The sequence below is a fragment of the Hyposmocoma kahamanoa genome, unplaced genomic scaffold, assembly GCF_003589595.1.
Source record: "Hyposmocoma kahamanoa isolate Upper Pololo Valley unplaced genomic scaffold, ASM358959v1 63, whole genome shotgun sequence".
Taxonomy (NCBI): Eukaryota; Metazoa; Arthropoda; class Insecta; order Lepidoptera; family Cosmopterigidae; genus Hyposmocoma; species Hyposmocoma kahamanoa.
Genome location: NW_020653851.1, coordinates 17566324 through 17589942, shown reverse-complemented (window position 1 = coordinate 17589942; position 23619 = coordinate 17566324). Strand labels below are relative to the sequence as shown.

Here is a 23619-nt window from a genome sequence, read left to right as displayed (position 1 = left end):
AAAGCATTTGCCTTGTGGTTGTCGGTTACCAAAACCTCCCTTATTTGTTAATACAAACCAAAATTAATACACGATAAAATAATATATAGCACTGTTTGCTGGAAGACGTTGATTCGAATCCAACCGGATAGAAGGAATTTTTTCTTAGTGTTCGGATCTTTGTATTAATAATTATAACGAACTAGTGGAATAATTTCACAAAAATGATTGAATATCGTGGTGGTGAAGCATCGTGACATTCAATAAAATAAATAAATATTAAAAATAGAGTTTATGTGTCTTGATGTGTGAACCTGCCATTTTCGTATCTTTTTTATGTGAGTTTCATCTACGCCTTATCTAATAGGTCAAAGTTTAGTCAATTGTAATTTAGGTACATCGACATAGATTTTGCATGGAAAATAATAAATTCACTATATTGCAATATTCAATGAAGTCAAGTGTATTTCAAGCCCATTTATTAATTAGGCAGCTAGAAGCTACCCAATTAGGATTAAAGATGATATTTAGATTTATTTTGCATATATTTTTGCGAAATTTACGATGTTCATAATCTATAATAGTGTCAGAAAGTAATTTATCTGAGAATTTATTTCAACACGTTTCATATTAGATACTACACATACATACATATAAAGCGGAATACTGTTAGAATCCCTAAAATAATGCAGTGTTTTTTCAAAAGTTTACCCTGTATTTTACGTTTACATTAGGTATAATTTGAATTAGTAGTTAAATATTTTATAAGCACTCGATAAATATTTTTTTTATTAATTTAAATTCCTACTAATAATATATGTTTGTCGAGTGGTTCGAGATTGATTTTGCGTCGTAAATTTCTTTGAAAAGCTTTTTTATTTGTTGATTTAATCCATGTTACACTGTTATAATTTTAACAGTTACTGCTTTGTCACAAAATCTTAATTTTTTTACTTCCATTTTGTCCTATATAAATCGATGTTAAAAGTAGTTAAATTTATTGCTGTTTTAATTCTAAGATATATTTATTTAACATAAACGTTAGTATTTTATATGCTCACTTCTGTGTCCCCTCTAAATGTGCCAGTAATTTCAAGAAAAACAATGTCTTAAAGTCTACATTAAACTCTTCACAGTAATAAATTCTGGATATAAATAATTCTTATTTATGGTACGAGTATAATATCGGTTTCACAAATCTCTCTTTATAGTAATCAAATGTGTACCGAGACTCACGTGCGATATTACGCAAAAAGAAAGCCAAAAATGCTCATCGATTGGCCAATACTTCCATATACTCATAATATGGATTGATGTATTATTGGTTTGTGGTATTAAATTATAGAACACCATGCACATGGTAGTCGATTATAGAACACCATACGCATGGTATTCAATTATAGAATGCCATACACATGGTATTCAATTATAGAACACCACACACGTCACTGGATAAGAAAAGTGTCTACGTTTAATTTTTTCTAGGCATTTTCAAAAAGCTCATTAGAAATATATTTTTGAGTATTTTTTAACATGGTTGTATGTTCTGGTTACCTGGTCTCAAACTAGAGAATTTCTTATAATGTCAGTGCCAGTGCAACACTACCCAAAATGCCAAAACTAGCACCAATTTAGAAAAGTTTTTCCCCAAATTGGTCTTACCCGGAATCAAACTCAGGACATCGTCACCTAGCGACCTTAGTGCATTAACTCCAAAGCTATTTTCATCATCAATATGATTATCATCATGTTGATGATGAAAAGGTAGAAGTATGGTAGGCATTTTACTTCCAGATTGTTCTAGATAGACTGGAAACTTGTTTTTGTTTTCATGAATTTGACAACTACATCGGGTATCAACGCTGTGCTTTTCTTGTCTGACAGTTAAAAGGTCGTCGGTGGCATATAATGCCATCAGTGCTAATCGCTGTGCGACTATCAAAAGTGTTAGCATAAGAAATATGCATACGTAATTCAATTTCAATTCACACCTTTGGTATTATGTTAGTTATGACAAGAAGGGCAGTATAGTAGGTTTACTGACCGGCAAACTCGAAGTGTTTGAAAAGGCCTCAGTCAGTCAAGTGGATGTAAACACAAAACGAATCCGTACCCACAGTATGATGCACTTACGTAGCGATATTAGAATAAACTGCAAGTTATACAACTCAGCAAATATTCAAGACAACTTTCAACTTGGACAACATAACTGAAGAGAGTGTCCACATTAAAAAAAATCATTCTTAAATCCTAAAAGTTTCCCCTGCAAGAAACCAAAGAAATTCACTTTATTACTCCAGCCGGAGCAAACTGGAAGCGATAGTTTGCCAGCGAGTGAAAACAAACGCACACCTGCGCCGACGCATATGAACGTGCAATTGTTGCGCGCGTGTGCGTAACTCTCCGTTTGTGCATGCCTGTGTTAGTTACGATATTCTTTTTACTTTGTGGCTTTACTAGTGAAAAGGGTTCCGCGTTTTAACACGTCCTTCATAATGACATGTAAAACAGATTATACTTAACGTCGTCTTAGAGTGAAACCCTCCCATACGCGTTTTCACATAGTTCGATTTTACTGATTTTTATTGAAGAAAAATTTATTCTTGCTCAAATATATTATTAAACTAATTTAATATCTGAAAGAGGTATAATGTAACTAATTAAAATGCTAACTACAGACATTATTGCGTTTACTACATTTTACATCACATTTTTATCTTCGTCCTAAAAAATTATTAGAAATCACATACGAAGTTTTCACTCTAAGACGTAATATAATTAAAACGTCCTACCGTAAATGATAAAGTTGCGTGAAATCTTCTATAAACAATTCTCACTACTAATATACTCATGCAAAATGGCTTTGTGATAACGTACTTCACATATTTACCGTTGTCTTTATACTCCTCGTAACAACTTCTTCAGATATGGCTTTTGTAAAGACTCAGTAAAATTACATCGTAATTAAAACCAAAATAACAAGGTCCATTTTCTGTCGTAATGTCTTCTATTGTTACAAAATATTTTAATTTGTTATATGAGGCTGTGACGCATTGTTAGCGACAGGTGATTCCTTAATAGGCTTTTCAAACGTCACATGTAATTAGTTCTGTATTTAATTATAGTGAAAATCCGCTGTTTTACTGGTTCGTACGGTTGATCTTCGGAAAAGACGTCTTAGGAACTTTACTATTATAGTTTCTAATACAGTTTACTGGCATATATGCGATAGTATACTGTTCAGTACTTCAAGTAACATAATCTCAGTATAGAGTACAAAAAAAACCGACCTCGAAAGTTCGTGGTGGAAGGTTCATGAGATTTGAGTTACTACAATCGTGAACTTCCGTAAAACGCGAATGACTCCGAAACTTGGACTTTAGAAAATACCACAATACGTATTTACCATATATATTACTTGTAAATATGGTTGCCGGATTTGATAAATGTCATGACACTTAACTGTACCATGAGTTCACAATGTCCGTTAGTCATTAATGACTAATTGTAATTAAATTGAAATAAGTTTAATACACGGATTTTAGAGAACTCCGTGTATTAAACGTATGGAATAAAAATTGAAATTATAAAAAAAATATTATTTATTATTATAACTTTTTTTATAAAAAAACAGACCTCAAAAGTTCGTGGAATTACATCTATTTGCCAAGTTTTATTGAAATCGGTTACCGGAAAGTGCGCGAAACCGGATTGGTCCCCTAGTTTATCATCCTTAGAGGTGGAATATTTTCTTCAAATTTAAATGGGAATTTAATCATCAAAATCGGTTCATAAATATATCGCGTAACATAACAAAAGCCGTAAAGAAGCCGTGGTAGCTTAATGGTTTGACCTACTGCCTCTCAAGCAGAGGGTCGTGGGCTCGCACCTCTGAGTTTCTCGAAATTTAATTTGAAATTTACCGTGAGCTTTTCGGTGAAGGAAAACATCGTGATGAAACCTGCACGTTCAAGGAGGTTCACAACACCCAGAAAACGTGTCAAGTCCCCCGCATTGGCTCAGCATGGTGAACTATGGCCTAAACCCTCCCTTGAGAGGAGATCCGTGTCTAGCAATGGGACGTACATATGGGTTGATCATGATGATACATACAAAAAAAAATACAGTCAAATTCAGAATCTCCTCCTTTTATGGAGTCGGTTAATAGTATTGTCTTGGTCGTCCCGGCGACCGCGTAAAATATTTTCGTTCTTGATATCGTTAGTGAAAAATTAAAAAGAACCATATATATCGTAAATGTTTCAAAACGAGGTACCACGACAAAGTGGTGAATATCGGATTACTGAAGCATCTAAAAAGTTCTCAGACCGCAACTAAACTTGGACATATTGAAGCAGAATAAAAAACTTAGATTAAAATGTATGGGGTGGTCGAAAGGAGCCGCACGATGTACCATCCTTTTCCTGTACGTCTAGCGAAGCCTGGGCTTTAAATATAATAATAATAGTTCATTTATGTGTGTTATATAGAACTTCACATTTACCAAATAAGTATAAGATATGTGTAAAATAAGTTCACAGTGTCCAGTCTAACATTAGGCATCCAAATATTGAAGGTATATTATACATTCACTCACATGCACTTCGACAGACTAAACCAGGTGTAATATGTTTCTATTTCAAAAATGTTACCATGGATTTAATAAGTCGGTCCGTAATTTAAACACGGTGATAGTTACATGGGTCAATTTTAATGGTAACTAGATGTCAAAATAATAATATGAATAATGTCAAAATAAATATACCAATTGGCAGGTCAACGACAAAGTGTCAAAAATTAGACAATGAATGTACGGATTTATCATTTAAAACTAGTTCACACGCTCTATTACTACTAAAAAAATTATTAAATAAACAGCTTTGCGATCAGTCTATCCGTTTGAGGACTACGATGCAACAGACAGATAGATACAGATACATAAACAAAGGTTTCAAACTCGTACCTATTTTAGCATCGGGGATTAAAAATAATCCTAACTAATGATTTAGGTATGTACTTATATGTATATGACTCATTTTAAATTAAAATGGCGCTTCGGGCCTTTTCATCCTTCTACTGACAATTTGTATCGATCATTTTAGTTTTTCTTGTACTATAGGCGCTGTCTCATCTCCCACACAAAATTGTCAAACATATGACGAGGTCGTTACCGTCAACACCAGTCACCGCTATAAACTCATGTTAATGGTACGGACTTAAACTCGACAAGAATTTTAAGGATCTAACCTAACACCTTCATTAAAAAAGGCACTTGAAGGAGGAGACCTGTACACAGATAAATCTAAATATATTTTATTTTTATTCGCGAATGTGAAACACTCGTGTGAGTATTGTCGGAAAAAAGTGAGTGATAATGGTAACGCCACAGGAAATCGAGATGCAAATTATAGTTGATAAAAGAAGGTAGACAGATATGCTATTCTTAAAAGTATGTCTTAAAAGTCCACAGAACTTTCAGAAATAATGAGAAGCCTAAGAAACTCGAAACCATGAAACTTTAAAAACATATATTTTTTACAAAACAGGTTTTAATTAACTCTGTGTTTTTGTTACATAATAATAGTAATGGTATTATCATATTATTGTATACCAGTAAACGTTTAGAAAACTAATCTATAAAGATGTCAGATTCGACATTTAAAGTGTTCTTACAGTAAAGCTAAAATATTTTAGCTAAATCTTTACGTGAAATTACATATTTTCCGTCGAGATCTATTAATATATAACATACAATATACATTACTCCTTCAACACCACGTATTATGATTTAATAGCGAACACGCAAAGCTAAAAGATTAGCATAAGTAACTGAACGAGAAAACTTTCCTTCCTACTAGAATTGAAATGAGTGTCATATAATCAATTTTGTGTAAATTGGAAACTCTATATTAATGCGACTAAATTCGAAATGTAACGCACAAAATAAAACCAATATCTTATTTATGTGATATAAAATTTAGTCACATTTTATATCAGCTAAATCGCATATTACTCTTGCCACTTACATTTTTTTTTAAACGTCTTAGTCATTTTATTACTAGGGTGGGATATTACTTTTTCTTTTCCTTTTCTATGATACTAAGTAATGGGACGAACAAGTCGTGCGCCTGCTGATAAGCGAAACGCTTGTTCATAACAGTTGCAGTTCCACTCAGAGCTCTAAATCGCAAAGATCTAAGGGGCAACCGTCACCCTGGGACATCATTTGACAAGTCCCTGTAATTTCACAAGCACGCTTACCCTTCAAAACCGAAACGCAGTAGCGCTCACAGTGCTGCTTGGCGGAAGAAATATGTAAGGTGGCAGTAATTCTCTGGATGAACTCTTTCACAAGGAGGTCTACTCATAAATACATTTATTTGAAATAATATAAAAAATTTTATTTATTGAACATCATCATGTTTTATTGACATGATTTTCATATATTGTTTTGTGAAAATACTCCACTGGTTTGTTATTATTGTTAATTCGAAGATGGAATACAAGAAAAATCCTTCTATTCGAGTTTAGTCGAACCAACATCTGTTGCCTTGCCGGCGTCGTCGTTGTTAACCAACTAATAAAACATTAATTTCAATTAAACACTATGTGGCTACTTAATTGAAAAAGGTGTTAATGTGACGTTAAACGATCTATCAACATTACAAACAAATGAACAACAATTGACACCCACGATGTGCTAAAAAGAACCGGAGAAAAGTGTTCATACTTTATAGTGGCATTAGGGAGTTATAAAATTTATTAACACGGAATCAGCTTAAACTGGGTGAAAAAAACTGTCCATGCAAGAAGAACGACGAAGGTAGGCTACGTAGTGTAGGACACACTGCGACAAAAATAAACAAAACCCTTTGAGGCTATTTATCTTGGCTTGATAAAATATAATTGTTGGTTTTGTATGCAAAGAATATTTTTGAGTTATGTGGAGTAGTGGAAAATGCATATCACTTGTTACCGGAATATGTCCGAAAAACAGACGGCGTTGGTGACAGACCTGCAGCTCAACCGAACATCTGTAGGTGCTATAAAATGTATACTAGGCAATCTCCACACGAAACAGTCAAAAAGATTGTTACTGTTTGTTGAATCTGCTGTCCAGTAACGCCGCCCAGACATGTAAGCTATAATTTAGGACGCGATGGAACTGACAAATGCATTGTACAGAAGTTTAAAGTTAAACTAAATATAATTTTTTTGAAAACAGTATATTTTTTATTGACCTAACCTTTTAAAAAATAATAATTAAAAAAAGCTTCGCAATACCGACCTTTAAAAGAGTGTAAGTAATTCAATTAACCTTAGCGAATCGTTTTGCAACTCATTCCCAATTAAATTCGATGAGCGGCTACACTAAAACCCAATAAAGTACCAAAAAAAATAGAAATCCAAGACCTATAGTCTTATACACAAATGCATAAACGTATAGATCAGCCATGACTGGTAATTTAAATAAAGCTGTGAAGTAATTAGATGACAGGTATTACGCAAGATGGTCGAGAAATGCGAAAGTTACGCATTTCTCCGGTGCACACCGAATGGACGGAGACGATTTCACGCTGACTCGTAAATTTTTCACGTAAGTGCAATGTTACGTTGTATTGTATGACTTGTGCTTGTTGGTATTAAATAATCGTGAAATGGCGTACGATTGATTTTGATCGCCTTTTATTTTCAAGTGTTTGAAGCCGTAAAGTAGAAACCTCACGGCGTGAGTGCTAAACCAATTGGATGCTGATAAGCAATAACATGTCAATCAATATGATCATAGTTTTGCCAAAATGACACCTCAAGATTGTTTCGTTACGTTTGTTCTAAAATTTTATGTTATATGAAAACTTTGCTGTAGTCGCCTCAGGAATGATGAATTGTTGTGATTTATAACTTTTAATACTACAGGCTACCCGCCTGTCCATAACAGTTGCAGTGCCACTCAGAGCTTTAAATCGGAAAGATCTTAGGGGCACTGCCACTGCACCTGTCACCTTGAGACATAAGTTGACAAATCCCATGTGCCTGTAATTTCACCCGCATCCTTACTCTTCAAACCGAAAAGCAGTAATGCTCACATTACTGCTTGGTGGCAAAAATAGATAAGGTGGCAGTACTTCTTTGGACGAACTCTTTCACAAGGAGCTCTTGCTAATCTATATTCGTTCTTGATTTCAACTTCATTCGATTATAGAGTAAAAAGTAAAACGCTCGTGCCATACCTATTATACACATCCGGACTATCCTTTGAATTCATGCTTGGCCATTTCGGCAACTAACAAAAAATATTTTCAATCATCCCCATTTATTATAAATTATAATAAAATGTATCGAACAGATCTCCCTCTTTAGTTTTAAAATATGTAAAATAATGATGGTATTACAATTGTTGAGCCTATTGACCTTTTTACGATTCTTCACCAAAACCAACATGAAACTGAATATGGTCAAATGCCTTCGACCGGATTAAAAATATCTATGACACGAAACCTGTTGTATTTTGTCCTGATGATATAATAACCTAGATTGAAAGTAGTTTCAAACCGTTTGGAATATCTTTTGTATTGTGATTTTTAAAATGTAGATACTAAAATAGAATGTAGATCAATTCTAATCAGTTTTAAAGGTTAACTATGTATATAACGAAATCGCATATGTCTAACCCATAATTCAAATGTGTTATGTAATATGAGCTTTGTCATTCATTTGGAACTTATATTTTTAACAATATGAAAGAGGTATATAATGATAAAACAGAGAAAAGAATAGAATGCATTTTAAAAGACACAAGATAACCTATATAGTGTACAAAATTCTCGAAATCTAACACTGTAATATAAAAATTCGCATTCGATTGTAGCTTACTAATAATACCCTCTACTCAAATAACACCTGTGCCTGTGGCTCGAATTTTGTGTTCGGAAGTGTATACATCAAGGGTAAGGGTGAGTGGAGGAAGCGAAAGAGGTACGTCAAGAGTGTAGCGAATGGGGGTCCATTGAATCTGCCTATTAATTGTGTATTTAGCGGAGAGTCCCATAAGACATTCGTTGCCAGAGACACCTTCTATAACACATTCGTTGCCAGAGACACGTTCGAATATAATAACAATTATCTCGTTTACTAACTTTTCACATTAGTCGGATGGAAATCACACGTGAGGAACTCGCCGAGAGCAGTCGCGCAGTTGTTTACTTTCCAAGTCACTAATCCAAAGAAAAGCATTGACCATCGAATCCCTTTTTTAATACGGCAATTTCCTCAACTATCTGATGATAGATGACTTGGAGTATTCTGCACAAACGACAACAGCGTTACCTTATCTTCGGCTTAACCCAGTTTGTAACAAATAAAATCATGAAATTCGAAAGATCTCCACAAACACACTTTAGTGATAATGCAACATGTAAAATACAGTATATTTATTACCAACGATACTACTCGTACTTTTTCTTTTACGCTACAATACAATAGTGTGAACTAATGTGTCACATTGTGTGTACCGTGTATCGTAACACGTGCTAATCTTGTTCGACGTTTGTTTTCTGTTGGCAGCTCTATAATACATCAATGATCACCAATTTTGTAGTGAAAGAGCCGCTATATTTACTTACCATCCCATCATCACTTTACGTCGTGTAACCTTCGTTTTTTATCGAATATCGACCTTTAGTACCCGATCCAAGAGAAAAACGCTCAGCATAGAGCGCTCCCATCGCTCATTGTGCCACCTTAAATTGAAGTGAAATGAGCATCCATGTCTCTTTACCATGGGTGAGGATCGCAAGATTATATTTGGCCTACATGTATTTTGGGAGTTATGACTAAAGACATCCTCTAGCTTATCAAAAGCGGCCCAACCAAAACCGATACGCCTTTCGATCTCCTTCACTTGAGCGTTTCAAAGTAATAAGCGCGAAAAATACGTCTCTTGTTTCAACCAGAGATGCGTGTAAAATTTTCGATATTAAATACGAATTGACGAAAGAGTTGGCCTAAGTTTGTACCAGAGGTCGAATTTTTTTTTTGATTCGAATAAAAATTCTTTTCAGAAATACTTTTAGGTGTTCACCAAATTACAACAAGTCTTAATTTTAATTACACGCATCACCAGTTCCCCTAATGAACAATGACATTCGCAATATCTGAGCAATGAGCGTGTAAATAGCGAATCACTATAATAAATTAATTAGCCGGAATATAATTAAGTTACGCTCTTCGCAACTCAATTGGACAACTTGGTTGACAGTTATTGCCTATAATGCAATAGGAAAACCTTTTCAAGGTCAAAGTGCAGATTTTTTTTATTTTCAAGTTTTTAAATTTCGAATAAATCGAATACGATTTTTTCTTACGAATTGTATGTTCAAAATATGGCACCCTCTCATAGACACAATATATACAATAAATCATCACAATAAAAAATAATAAAGTAAAATTAGGTGACAACCTGGAAAGATCTGAAATGTTAGTAATTTGAAAAATAAATATACGAGATTTAAATTCGAAAATCTAGTTTCACTTCCAATGTGTAACAGTCACGAAACCCTTAGAACTCGATATATACTCTAGTTTGTGCAATATCCTGAAAATGGTTTACAAATTTCAACTTCTTATCAACGAAATCCTTAGCACCCAGCAAATCCGATCCACCTGTCTCGAACAATGCGCGCGCGCCGAAAGAAAGTCGCCCACGCATTCATGACCGTGAAAGTGCGCGGAACGACGAAAACAATAAAAAAAACGTCATTCCGTGACTTCGCTTATACTTAGTTACATTACATCGTACAACGTAAGTTACACAACTTAAGTGTAATCAAAATGTTTAATTCAACTAACATTTTAGTTTCAACTTGAAATAATTACAGTAATGAAATTAAAGAATCTGCAAAGAAGACGTTAATCACTTTGAGACGACGGCGGTGTTTGGGAAGCGTAATAATGAGTTTAATACGTTTATTTTCTTTCTCATTTTATTACCTTAACATCAAGGAATACACACTTAATACATTCATCATCTTTATCAACCTATTATACGTTCACTACTGAGTACGGGCCTCTCCTCATGTGAAGATTAAAACAGACAGTCTGAACTATGCTAGTAGCAAAAGAGCTCCTTGTAACAGAGTTCGTCCAGCGACGTACTGCCACCTTAATTATTTATAAGCAGCACTGTGACCATTACTGCGTTTTGGATTTTAAGTGTGTTTGTGGAACTAAGGGCACATGGGGCTTTTCAACTTATGTCTCAGGGTGACAGGCGCAGTGGCGGTACCCCCCTGCGATTTAAAGCTCTGAGCGACACTACAACTGTTATGGATAGACGCGCTTATCACCAGGCACGCGACTTCTTCATCCCGTCACTTATTATCATAAAAAAACAGGAAATGAAACTATTTTTCCGGATTTAAATCGCGTATATTTGTTTTATCAAAAAACAAATATACGTGACGTATATTTGTTTTTTGAAAAAACAAATATACGCGATTTAAATCCGGAAAAATAGTTTCATTTCCTATGTGTAACAATCGCGAAAACCTGAGAACTCGATATAAAACAACAGTTTAACAAAGGTTGTCAACCTTTTTCGACGTGCAGTATTCATCGCGATGTTTTTTCTTCACCGTTAGTAAGAGGTATTGCAAGTAAATAATCACAAACACATTACATACTTGACATTAGAACTCTGCAATCTTAAAGGTTACAAAAAAATTCAATACTATTAAAATAAATTACAAACAAAAAGCAAGTGAAAATATAAAATAGTAACATTCATATTTAAAGAAATAAAGGTTACATATAAAATATTAATTAAATTTTATATCTTTTATCATCGACTTAGTACAACCTTGTTCAATCTTTATTGGAAAAAATCGAAATTAAACAAAATGCATTTTTTGACAAAGCAGAAACAATTTGAAAAAACAACAATTTAATACCTATTCAATCTACGTTTAATAAATAAAAAACAATATTCAACTAAAGTTTACGACATTTACAAGAACGTAAAATCATCCTCGAATCTAATGATGGTTTAATGATTAATGAAACGAATTAAAGTCGACTGATTTTTTATTTTCAAATTAGACCGCAAATAAACACTAATATCAAAGACCAAGGATTCGCTCTGGACCTATTGGAGGGAAAAGTGTCGTTTTTATTTTGACTTTCAATTATTTTGTGAAATCTAGTTTAAAGTGGAATAGGATAGTGCTATTGTGCCTTAATCGAAGATTAAAACGCGATATTATACGGATCTCGAACTCATATCAATCCCGTATCATAACCGTATCAGCCCGTTTTAAGGAATCCCGAGTCAATCCAAGCACGCCGCCTCAAATTGCCTATCCTCTTTGTGGCGGCCATATTTACAGAAACATAATTAAACTGCATATTTAGGCTGATGGCTTTGCCAAAGCCTTAATAAATTTAAAAAAATCAAAAAAATCAAAGACCACCCTTTAGAAAAATGACAGCATTATTACGAGGATTTTACTAGTGTTCTGCTAAATGTGCAGGTGTGTGTAGTATCTAATACGAAATGTGTTGAATTAAAAAATCAGAAAAATGATTTATTAACATTATTACAGTTGATTAAAATTGTAAATTTCGCAAAAACCAATGCAAAAAAAATATTTTGAAACTACCCAATTAATAAAAAGGTTCGAAATACATTTGGTGGCAATAAATAAATATTTCAATATAGTGAATTCATTATTTTCCATGCAAAATCTATGTCGATATGCCTAAATTACTATTGACTAAACTTTGACCTATTAGATAAGGCGTAGATGAAGCTCAAAAAAAGATGCGTAAATGGCACGGCTACAGTATAGAAAACTTTTCTTTATTCCAATTTAAAGCCTAAGTAAACGACGGAAGGTACAATTTTCAATGATGATTTTCACAGACGTACTTACCATGTAAGTAACAATACGGAATATGTTGTACATCCAATACATTTTGAATATTGTTGTACAATACATGATAAGTTTGACCTTACTTTGCGATAAGGCTTGACGACTGTGAATCATCAATATTTTATTATGATCGATGTATGTAATGACATTTAAGGCGAAAAACACATGTCATGGCGCTACATCTATGGTTGTAAAACAAATAATGACAGCACCATACAATGTGTATAAAAAGTCAATCATCTTTACTTGCATTTGTACAGGCACTATTGGCATGCTCTTTATTGTTTTTGTACTTTGAACACAAGCTAATCTATAGCTTTTATTTGCACTTTCTCAAACAAGTGATTTTAACTCATCATGTAGCTTGAAAAAAAATTTAAAATTTACGTATTTAATTAAGTATTGAATTGATTTTCAATTATGTTTTGTGAAATTACTTCACTAGTTTGTTATAATTATTAATGCAAAGGTCGAATACTCTGAAGAAATTCCTTTGATCCGACCGGATTCGAACAGACGTCTACCAGCAAACCGTGCCAGACGCTATGCCAACTAAGCCACGGACCCCGCGAATTTTTGTATGTGCTTGTTGTTGGATCTTTATATTTGGTTTTTCAACGACTTTACAACAAGCATATAGAAAATTCGTGAGGTTAACTGGGTCGTTCCGTGGCTTAGTCGGCATAGCGTCTGGCACGGCTTGCGGGCGACGTCGACGACTGAACTCGTCGGTTCGAATACGATCGGATCGAAGGATCTTTTTCCGAGTGTTCGATCTTTGTATTACTAATTATATATATTTTTTATAAATTTTTAATTGGTGGTGCGCATTAAAGACATCATAATAGGACGCCACTGTACTAAAATAACATGGTCACAAAAGACACACAGTATCGTTAGGGACATCGTGTGTATCCAGGCCTCGTGACGGGTTGATAATATCATTTAATTATTGTAATTTATTGCTTAATTATTCTATATTTAAAGAAACAGATAGAAATAAATAAAGCTTATAAATATTCTTAACATTTGTATTACAAATATTATGATGAGAATGAGTGTTAATATTTTTAATGGCTAATGAAAAAAATATACATCGTACTATAGTGTTGCTTAACATAGTGATTAGTGTTTAGCATTTTCATCATTCACGGTACAATTTGTACAAATTGGTTGTAATTTTATTCAGATGAATCAATTTATAAATCTATATTTGCATTACCTTGACCTGTCACATTTTTGGTCAATATAAAAGACATTGCCTTTATTCTATTTTCCGTAACAAAAAGTATACAATTACGTTTTTTGTTATCGTAAATCAAATTCAGTTTTGTTGTTGGATTAAGTCCATTGATTTATTATATTTAATGTACATGTTATTTACTTTAAAAAATATATACTATTTATTACACTTAAGGCTATTATGGGCATAAGAAACGAATGGAATTGTTGTCTTGTTTATTTACTATATCTCAACGTCTTCCGAATTAATATTAAGCTCCCAGTTTTATAAACAACCGAATATGTTTTAGGTATCTAATTTAACATACTATAAATAACAATGAAAACCATTAATTTACTGCCTATAATGCACCTGCAAATATTTCAATACATTTTCCAAACTTTTTTTAATTACAAGTCGTACGCCTAATGGTAAGCGACACGCCTACATAACAGTTGTCAAAATTTGTTAAAATCGGAACGCAGTAATGCTCACATTACCACTTGGCAGCAGTAATAGGTATGGTGGCAGTATTTCCCTGGACGAATTCTTTCACAAGGAGCTCTACTGCGACTATAAATGTGGAAGCGTAACGCTTCGTACGAATCGTAGGGTCATATCGTAGTATCATAGGGGTAGAACCCAAGCCTACGTCTAGTCCCCCGGTGATGGAAAGAGGAAGGAGGAATTAAATCGTGCTATTCCATCGCATACTCCTCGTGATATATCCTGTGGATACCGACAAACAAGCAACTTTACGACAGTATTCTATTAGTAAGACTCTGTAGCTCAACAAACTGTCGCAACTGAGAACTCAAAACTTTATCACCCATCTCTTTCTTGTTTCTACTAATTTCTCTTTGTTACCAATTTTCTCCCTTTTGTAACAAACAAGTCCTTTTGTTACTATGTAGCCGCATGCGCCGAATGACTAATTTTGTTTGTGTAACTAAACCTTGGCCGACATACTTCGCTGCTAACTGCTCATAGTTATTCTAGGTTCCGTACACTTAGAATGGATGTCCCGGATTACCTAGGTAGTTAAGATTTTACACTTTAATTACAATGCATCATCTACTATTTATTATTCTAAGTACTTTTGTAATACATATCTCGAATCCAAATAATCTTTATTTTGTAAGTAAGCAAATTACACTTCCAATCATCGTACTGATTAAACTCTACTACTAATTTATAAACCAGATTCCCCTAAGAAGAATGAATAAGAAACTCTAGGGATTGATCTTTGTAAATAAACATTTGTTTATCATTTGCAACATTTATTTCAAATATGATCGACCTGTTAGAACTCAAGGGGTCACTACGTGGGTGATTAAATTCATCCAAGCAAGTAGAACCTGCATAAAACCTTTAGTGTAAAGTTTTTTTTGTTTGCAGTGCCACGCAGAGCTTTAAATCGCAAAGATTACTATTAACTATGATTAATGACAATCTTTACAAGAAGTACATAAGTAGCAGTAGAGCTCCTTGCAAAAGACTTTATCCAGGCAAGTACTGCCACCACATGGTATTTAGCTGCAAAGCATTTACGTGACCATTACTGCGTATTTGAAGTGATAGTGAAACTACAAACACTTGTCAAGTTCATGTTTCGGGATGACACGCGATGTAACGGTGCCCCTCAGATCTTTGTGATTTAAAGCTCGGAGTGGCTCTGCAATTGTTATGAAGCATATTGCTTACCACCAAGCGAACAACTTGTTTGTGCCGTCACTTGTTATGATAAAAAGTAACAAATTTGTAAACTAGTAAGAGAGTAGGAAATAGTATTTCATTTAATTGACTAACATATCAAAAACTTCATTTTGTTCTTTCAATTTCACCTGTTGCTTTGTAACATCACTACCGTCTCGAACTATTGCGCATTTCACAATGAATACGAAAAGAAAGTTCCAAATGACAAATGTAACGCCATTCATGCAACGTCTCATGAAAGCATTACACATCAGTCTGTGAGATGATTGAACTAAGAGGTTATTTTAGGCTGATCGATAGGAGTAAAAAACTTAATAAGAATTGTCGCTTTATTAATTTATTTCGACTATTTATGTCCATATAATAGAATTCGCAATATTGTGCTTGTGAAATTATTCACGAACGTAGTAATAAGTATGCAAAAGAACATATATATTGCATTGTAACGTTTCCTTCATATCTTCTACATCATTTTAGTACCAGTAAAGCTCCTTGTTACATAATTCATCCAGGGAAATTCTGTTTTCATATTTATTTCTGCCAGAAAGTAACGTGAGCATTACTGCGTTCCAGTTTTAAAGGGTTAAGGGTATACTAGTAAAATTACAAGCACATGGGACTCTTCAACTTATGTCTCAAGGTGACGGGTATAGTGGAAATGCCCCTCAGATCTTTGCGATGTACAGATCTGAGTGACACTGGGACTGCTACACATAGGCGTGTCGCTTACCACCAGTCATACGATGTGGTTGTCCCGTCGCTTGACACCGCTGTTTCTCAGGAATAGTTCCATTTTTGACTTGTTATTGAGATTTTTTCAGAAAATAAATAAAGTATTGTGAAAGGGACACCGAGCCTTTCATTGGTTAAAATAATCACATGACAAGCCTGGCATGGTCTATGATAAGTAAATTTTGCGCGGCAGACATGTCTCAGGGTTTTTAAACGATCTTCCTGTTGAATTAGATACTTTTGAGATAGGCCACAGTTCCAGTAAGCCATCAATTTAATAAAAAAATCTGCTATTGTTTTAAACCGACTCTTCACAACTGCTACATATAATACTATATTGTATCTACCTCACATTGCAATCCTAAGCACTTACGAACAACGCATTAAAGTAATGATGAATAACTCAAAAAATTTTCGAATACATAAAAAGAATAATTGACATGGAATAATTGACATTTAAGGAATCTAATGATTAGTAATTCTAATTAGTAATCAATGATCATTCATTCGAATAATCATTCGAATATGAAAAGTACATTACTAATTTGTCATTCGAATGACAGAATTAGTACATTAATACCTAATCACTAACGAATATCGAATCATTCGCAATCACGCATCGCTATCCGGAAAACTATATGCGATCCGCGCCGCCCGACTTCCATCGAGTACCCGGCCGCCGTTACTCTGCGCAAGTGCATTCGTTTTGCAACTATATCATTTGTAAAACAAAGGTCATCTATATATAATGGCTATGATAGTCATACGCGATTGCCATCCGAAAGGAAAATAGATTCATTTCCGATGTGTAGCTATTGCGAATACCTAAAATCCTCCACTGCTCCATGTGTCAGATTCATTTCATCAACCCTTCTAGGCCGTCTTCGCCGTCACCTTCCATGCTCGGGCATCCCAGTGACGACGACAACTTCAGGCGTCGAAACAGCTAGTTTTTTTGGTTTACGTCCCGGGTTCGATTCCCGGTTGGAACTATTTGAAATTTGAACTTTTCTAAATTAGCTCTAGTCTGGGTATTCAAGGTGAATTCCGTTGCGCTAGTACTCACAGTACATGGTACGTTTCCCTAGTTTGAGATCAGGAATTGATGTGGTTATCTGGCACACAGTGCCGAGGCGTCCATATAACTCGATTCCCACCGGCTTGCATAAAATTCTTAACGCATTATCAAATATTATAAATATTTAAAAGTAATTTACTATATTTTGTGCTCAATTTTACGTGTAGAATAATTAACCAGTGAAATAAATTGTACTAGTATCTTGTGTGCCAATAAGTGCTATGTTAATTGTCGCCAAGGCGCCACTTGTTAAGGCAAGTGTTTGTTATCCTCCGGCTTTTCTAAGGACAATTGTCATATCTCGCCACCGCTGGCATATAAATTTTATTATAAGTGAACAAATGCTAAATTGCAATTAGGTTATCTTACAGAACAGCCCACTCAGTTTTATAATGCCGTAATTTCTTATTTTAATTGGCGTAGAGTTCAATTTAAATGGAAAGCTGACCAGCTGGTTGTCTAATAACACGATCAATTGTTCAACATGACCAAGTTTGTGACCAAATTGACCAATCCTTTTGGTCAAGTCAAGCCCTAATCTCATATCACGAACCGATCTTCTTGAATTGAAGTGAACATGTTTGCATCACAATACCGAGTATAATCGGCGTGAAGTAACCGTTTCCTTTGTCGTACTTCGGTTGAAATATATGCATGTCTGGCGCTTGTTAAGGCCATACGGGTTTTTAAATGGCCTAAAGGAACGTTGCGTTTTTGAATATGCATACCATGCCAATACTAGAACAACGTTTTTTTTAGTTTAAGAATCCCAAAATTGATGTCAAATCAAAAATTTCTATTTGTAACTATCAATTTTGAAGTAGTGCACTAATATACTTGATTGTTAGTTCTTTTACCCTTATTAACTGACTTCAAAAAAGGAGGAGGTTCTCAATTCGACTGTGTTTTGTGTGTGTGTATGTTATGCGATTACTACGGTATTTGTGAACCGATTTTGATAATTTTTATTTTGTTGGAAAGAAGGTAACTTAGTATTGGTCTCGTTAAATTTTGAAGAAAATATTCCACCTCTAAGAGGAGCAAACTAGGAGGCTTCACGCACTTTCCGGTAACCGATTGTTAACTTTTTAGTTGCAGTTTGAATGTACATCTAAGCAAAGTTTGAAGTCGATTCGTTTTGTTTTTATTAAAAATTATAGTTGTTATGATACTACGTGACCGGACAAACAAGTTGTGCGCGGTAAGTTGTGAGTGGTAAGTGGTAAGTTGCAGTGCCACTCAATGCTTTAAATCACAAACATCTGAGTCACCCTAAGACATAAGTTGACAAGTCGCAGTAATCTGCCGACGTTAGATAAAAGGGTGCATGTGACATTTTTTCAAAAAAATTGTTTGTATATTGCCGTGAATAGTAAAAAAGGCCGATCTCTCACTATTTTATTTTTTTCCTAGGTGGATAAGGTATGTGAAAGTTACCACAAGAAAAAAGTACATATATTTTAAATTTCACATCTTTAAACATTATTTTCTCGAATTTGGTGGTAGAAATAGATAAGGTGGCAGTAATTCCCTGGACGAACTCTTTCACAAGGAGTTTTACTGCTAAAAGATCTTTAAACTTAAGAACGGGAAGCTTTACACATTATTTATATCACTGTCGTTGTGAGTGCAAAACCTATCACGCGTCCTAATTACACACGGTGTCCCTAATGATTTTTCTTTAAGAAAACAAAATAGAAATTTTTATATTTTTTTATAAATTATTATTTTTTTAATTATAATTGAAAACACAGCTGCTCGGTAGAGACATCATGTGGCTCTAATGTGCACTCTTGAATTAAACTTATGTACTAAACTTAAACCAATGCTTGCAATACAAAAGACACTCTTAGTACATTGCATATCAATTTAAGCATGCAAGCTTAGACGCGTGACAGATCAAAACAGGAACGCAATAATGCTCATATCATTGCATGGCGGCACAAATAGGTAAGATGGCAGTATTTCGCTATGGGAACACTTTCACAAGAAGCTGTTGCTGCAAAAAATACTAAAATAAGAAAATACTAAGAACATTTACTACATCTGTACCTGAGAAACACATTTATATAGTAGTAATATTTTTCACGATAGCAATGTCTTTATCAAACTAAATATGGAAGTGTAACAAATTGCGTATCATATTGCCGTGGAGATCTGAGAAATTGTCTACCATTTTTGGTGCTCTTTTGAAAATAATGTTCCATAAAGGACTTAATGCTATTGTCGAATTTAGAAATGGAAAGATGTTGAAACACTTTCTTTCATAAATAAAATGTCGATATGCTTTCCAAATTTATTTCGACAACCTCAGTGGCCGAACGGTTTGCATAGTGTAAGATGGATCTAGATCTCTCATTTTCTAAATTGGTTGTGAACATGTTCTTTCTAATACAGGGAATTCCCTAGTTTCAGACCGTATTTGGTGTGATCGTTTTTAAAGAATAGAAATAAAGTGATAATAAGTTTTTGCTGTTAACACTGGGAAGTGTAAACAATTTTACACAATATTATATACCATGTTAAAAAACCGCGCCCATAATGACCGCATCATTAGTCAGACTCGTGATCAAAATATCACATATATTTTTTTTTAAATAAACCGATAATTTTTGTTTCTAACATCACAAACACTTTGAAGTGTAATTAATTTACGAAATCAATATTTATTTACTTTTTGTTCAATTGACTTCATCATGGCCATTGTTTTTTAGGTCCATATTTTGTAATTTTATAAATATATATCTACGAACAATAAAATACAAACCCTCTGAAAATAGGTAATTTTTAAACTAACTATTAGGGAAATATTTTTAATCACATTATGATTTGTTAAGGAAACGTTAAAAAATAGAAAATTAAATCCGTTAATCCACGAAATTAAAATTAAACGTCAGAAGAAGGAAAACGGGTGATTAATTTTCACCGGCAGTAACCAGCAATTTTCGCTGCGCACGCGTTGAAAAAACGTAGTAACGCGGTTGCGCAAAAAAACCCCTCGTTATAATTACACCACACTATCGCAATTGTATTATTTTCGCGCACTATTGCAAAAGTAAGTAGTACGATTCCCAAATTATTTAATAGATTAATTTTAAAGTTCTATTGTGAAACACCTAGTTGCTTTTTTAAAATTTATTAATAGAACGATATATCATTTTATAAATGCATTCTTAGAACTGAAGCAAAAATTAAAGCACTATCAGCCATTTAATTGTTTTACATTACTAAATTGTTTAATAGCTCTATTTTAAAGTTCTATTTCGAACTTTATACACCAATAGTTATTTTTTAAAATTTGTTATTTGAAATGTAATTTTATAACTGCATTAAACTGTACCACAAAATAAGGCTCGTTTTCTACCTTAAGCGTTAACATTGGTTTTTTACTGTCTGTGTAGCCGAACGGTTACCATTCTAATGCATGCCGGAGCCGGGAGAAATATTGTATGGCCTACGTTTATTTATCTCGTGAGTATGAGAGTTGAGTCTTTTCCCAGTTAGTGCAGAGAGGTCAGTCATGAAATGAATATTTGTTTGACTTCCACTTATCTAATCGCGTTGAATTTTTTTTTATAGCATCAAGTGACGGGACGAATAAGTCGTGCGCCTGATGGTAAGCTACATGCCTGTCCATAACAGTAGCAGTGCCACTCACAGCTTTCAATTGCAAAGATCTGAGGGGCACTACCCCTGCGCCCGTCACCCTGAGACATAAGTTAATAAGTCCCATGTGCCTGTAATTTCACCAGCACCCTTACCATTCAAAACCGGAACACAGTAATGCTGACATTACTGCTTTACGGCAGAAGTAGGTAATGTGGCAGTACTACCTGGACGAACTCTTTTTTGATATACTCTGAAAATTTGATGACATTCCAATAATATGACAAACCTTGACATGATGCTGCTGCCAGTACAATCTACAGAACAATCTTATTTGAGCTTATTGAATTTGTATCGACGAGTAGTTGGCTTACCGGTGATGGACATTTTAGAATACACTTTTTTGTATCGGAATTTTTAAAATTAATTTTTTTTATCGTAGCTGACGGAGGTCCATAATCCCTGTCTATTCCATTGGGAGACACGCGTCATAATACATACGTATCTATGTATTATGTATGTATACATATAACTCCTATAATAAAGAATCTACCACAGTTAACAACCGACGAGTAAACGACAGTGGCATTGAAAAAAAACGAAAGCGTATAACAAGTTCAATAAAGTTCTCGCTAACTTACAAATTTTAATATCAAATATATATTAATAGATACACGAAAGTTAAAATATGTGATAATTTATGTAAATTATTAACTTATCGTTTCTATATTTATCATTTGTTTTCAGTCTTTATTATAGAATAAGACAAAGTTTTATATTAGCCACGGGTCTATTGACAATGAAGAAATAAGTCCTTATAACTAAGAATGTTCTAAGTTTTTATTTAGTTTAAATTTTTTACGTTTAAGCTAGATGCCAAACCCAAAACACTTTTCTTTTTTTATTTCTTTACAATAGTACATTTTAAACGTCTCTATAAAAAATATTATTGTCGCCACACTCTGTCCATATATATTTCATTTATTTTAAATTTGTCATATTATAATGTTGGTTTTTGTTTTGATGACCACATTACAAATAGTACAAATAAATCTGACAGGTTTATTTATGCCAATACTACTCTTATAAATTTAACATTAACACGTGAACTTATAAATAGCTTTCTAATTGTCTTTCTCTTCGAATATCTTTATTTATTAATCGATGTAATTATATTGTAGCAAAAAATATGTCGTTATGAAAAAATTTACACTCTTAACACCATCCTGTAGTAAAATTTTACCATTGCATTATACGAATTTCCTTTTTAATTATCTATCTAGCTATCACAACTTTTCGTTTGCAATATGCAATAACAAGAAACAACCAAACATAAACTCTCGTTTTCTATTTACGCAGTCGGTTAAACAACTAGTTAGAAATGAGGTGTTTGCTAATGGAACCGGTATAAAGTATGCAAACTATAAAAAAATGCACAAAGTCGATCACATTACGCAAGATGAAAGAAGAAAGTAGAGACAGCAAATTGGAATCGAAATTATTTTCATTCATTTTTTAATTAAGGAATTTTTGCTATTGTTCTACTAAAAGCATCAAAATTACTCAATTGGAGTAAATAAAAAAATACGTAGATTGATTTAAATCAGAACTCAATCGTGTACAAGCATATTTTATTTACGTCGATGTTTCAGGAGTGTTGCATGCTCCTTGATCTCGAAAGGAGTCCACGATCAAGTCCCGATTTTAAAATCAGATCTCTTAAATGTAGTCACCTCTAAAATTATCATTCCTATCAAAATACACTCTACATATAATACTCTTTTTAAAAATTGCAGCAACCTATCAAAGCACATGTTGCGTGTACTTGTAGTAAACAAATGACTTAACAATTCCTTCGCAATTTATTTTCACAATCCCTTTCAACCCCCTAAATTAAACTCTGTACTCACGTAAAGGCAATTGTCTTACCTGATAAAAGAGCGGTTAACACCAGCGCCGCGGCGCTGAAAGACCTCATGTTTGTTTTCATCACACGTTGCAGTACTAGAATTAACACGTTCACTACACTTCACTTCACCACCGATGCATAGTACGGCCGACGCGCGAGAGCTCAGCGCGCGTGCGCATGAATGCCAAGCCGAGAGAACTGCGCGCGCGACTGTCGTTGTGGTGGGGCTAGGAAGCGGGTGAAATGTCAGGGATTACTGAAGGGCAGTTTGGTTTCAAACAATTGGAAAAGTTGGGCGTTAAGAATATTTACCGTGACCAGTGGTCTGTAGGCCGAAAAAAAGTGTAATCAAGCGAGTAATTATGTCAGTAAAGCTGGTCAACAGACATTAGAACCTTTAAAATTAGGGTCCACTGAAAATCAGCGTCACAGTGTTTATTCGGTTGTG

The 23619-nt window shown here is 34.0% G+C and overlaps 1 protein-coding gene across 7 annotated transcripts in view; it reads right to left on the bottom strand.

Annotated features, from left to right (window-relative positions):
- Positions 1 to 23263, bottom strand: part of LOC113230481 — a 231904-nt gene extending 208641 nt beyond the window's left edge. For 4 of the 7 annotated variants that reach the window (XM_026464427.1, XM_026464431.1, XM_026464430.1 and 1 more), the window contains exon 1: positions 23192 to 23262. In XM_026464427.1, coding sequence (XP_026320212.1) covers positions 23192 to 23252 — 61 coding nt within the window. In that variant the 5' untranslated portion in view covers positions 23253 to 23262. Of the gene's footprint in view, positions 1 to 23191 lie in introns of all 7 variants that reach the window. The other 3 variants (XM_026464433.1, XM_026464434.1, XM_026464429.1) reach the window with 2 other exon arrangements.
- Between the last annotated feature and the right edge of the window lie 356 nt (positions 23264 to 23619).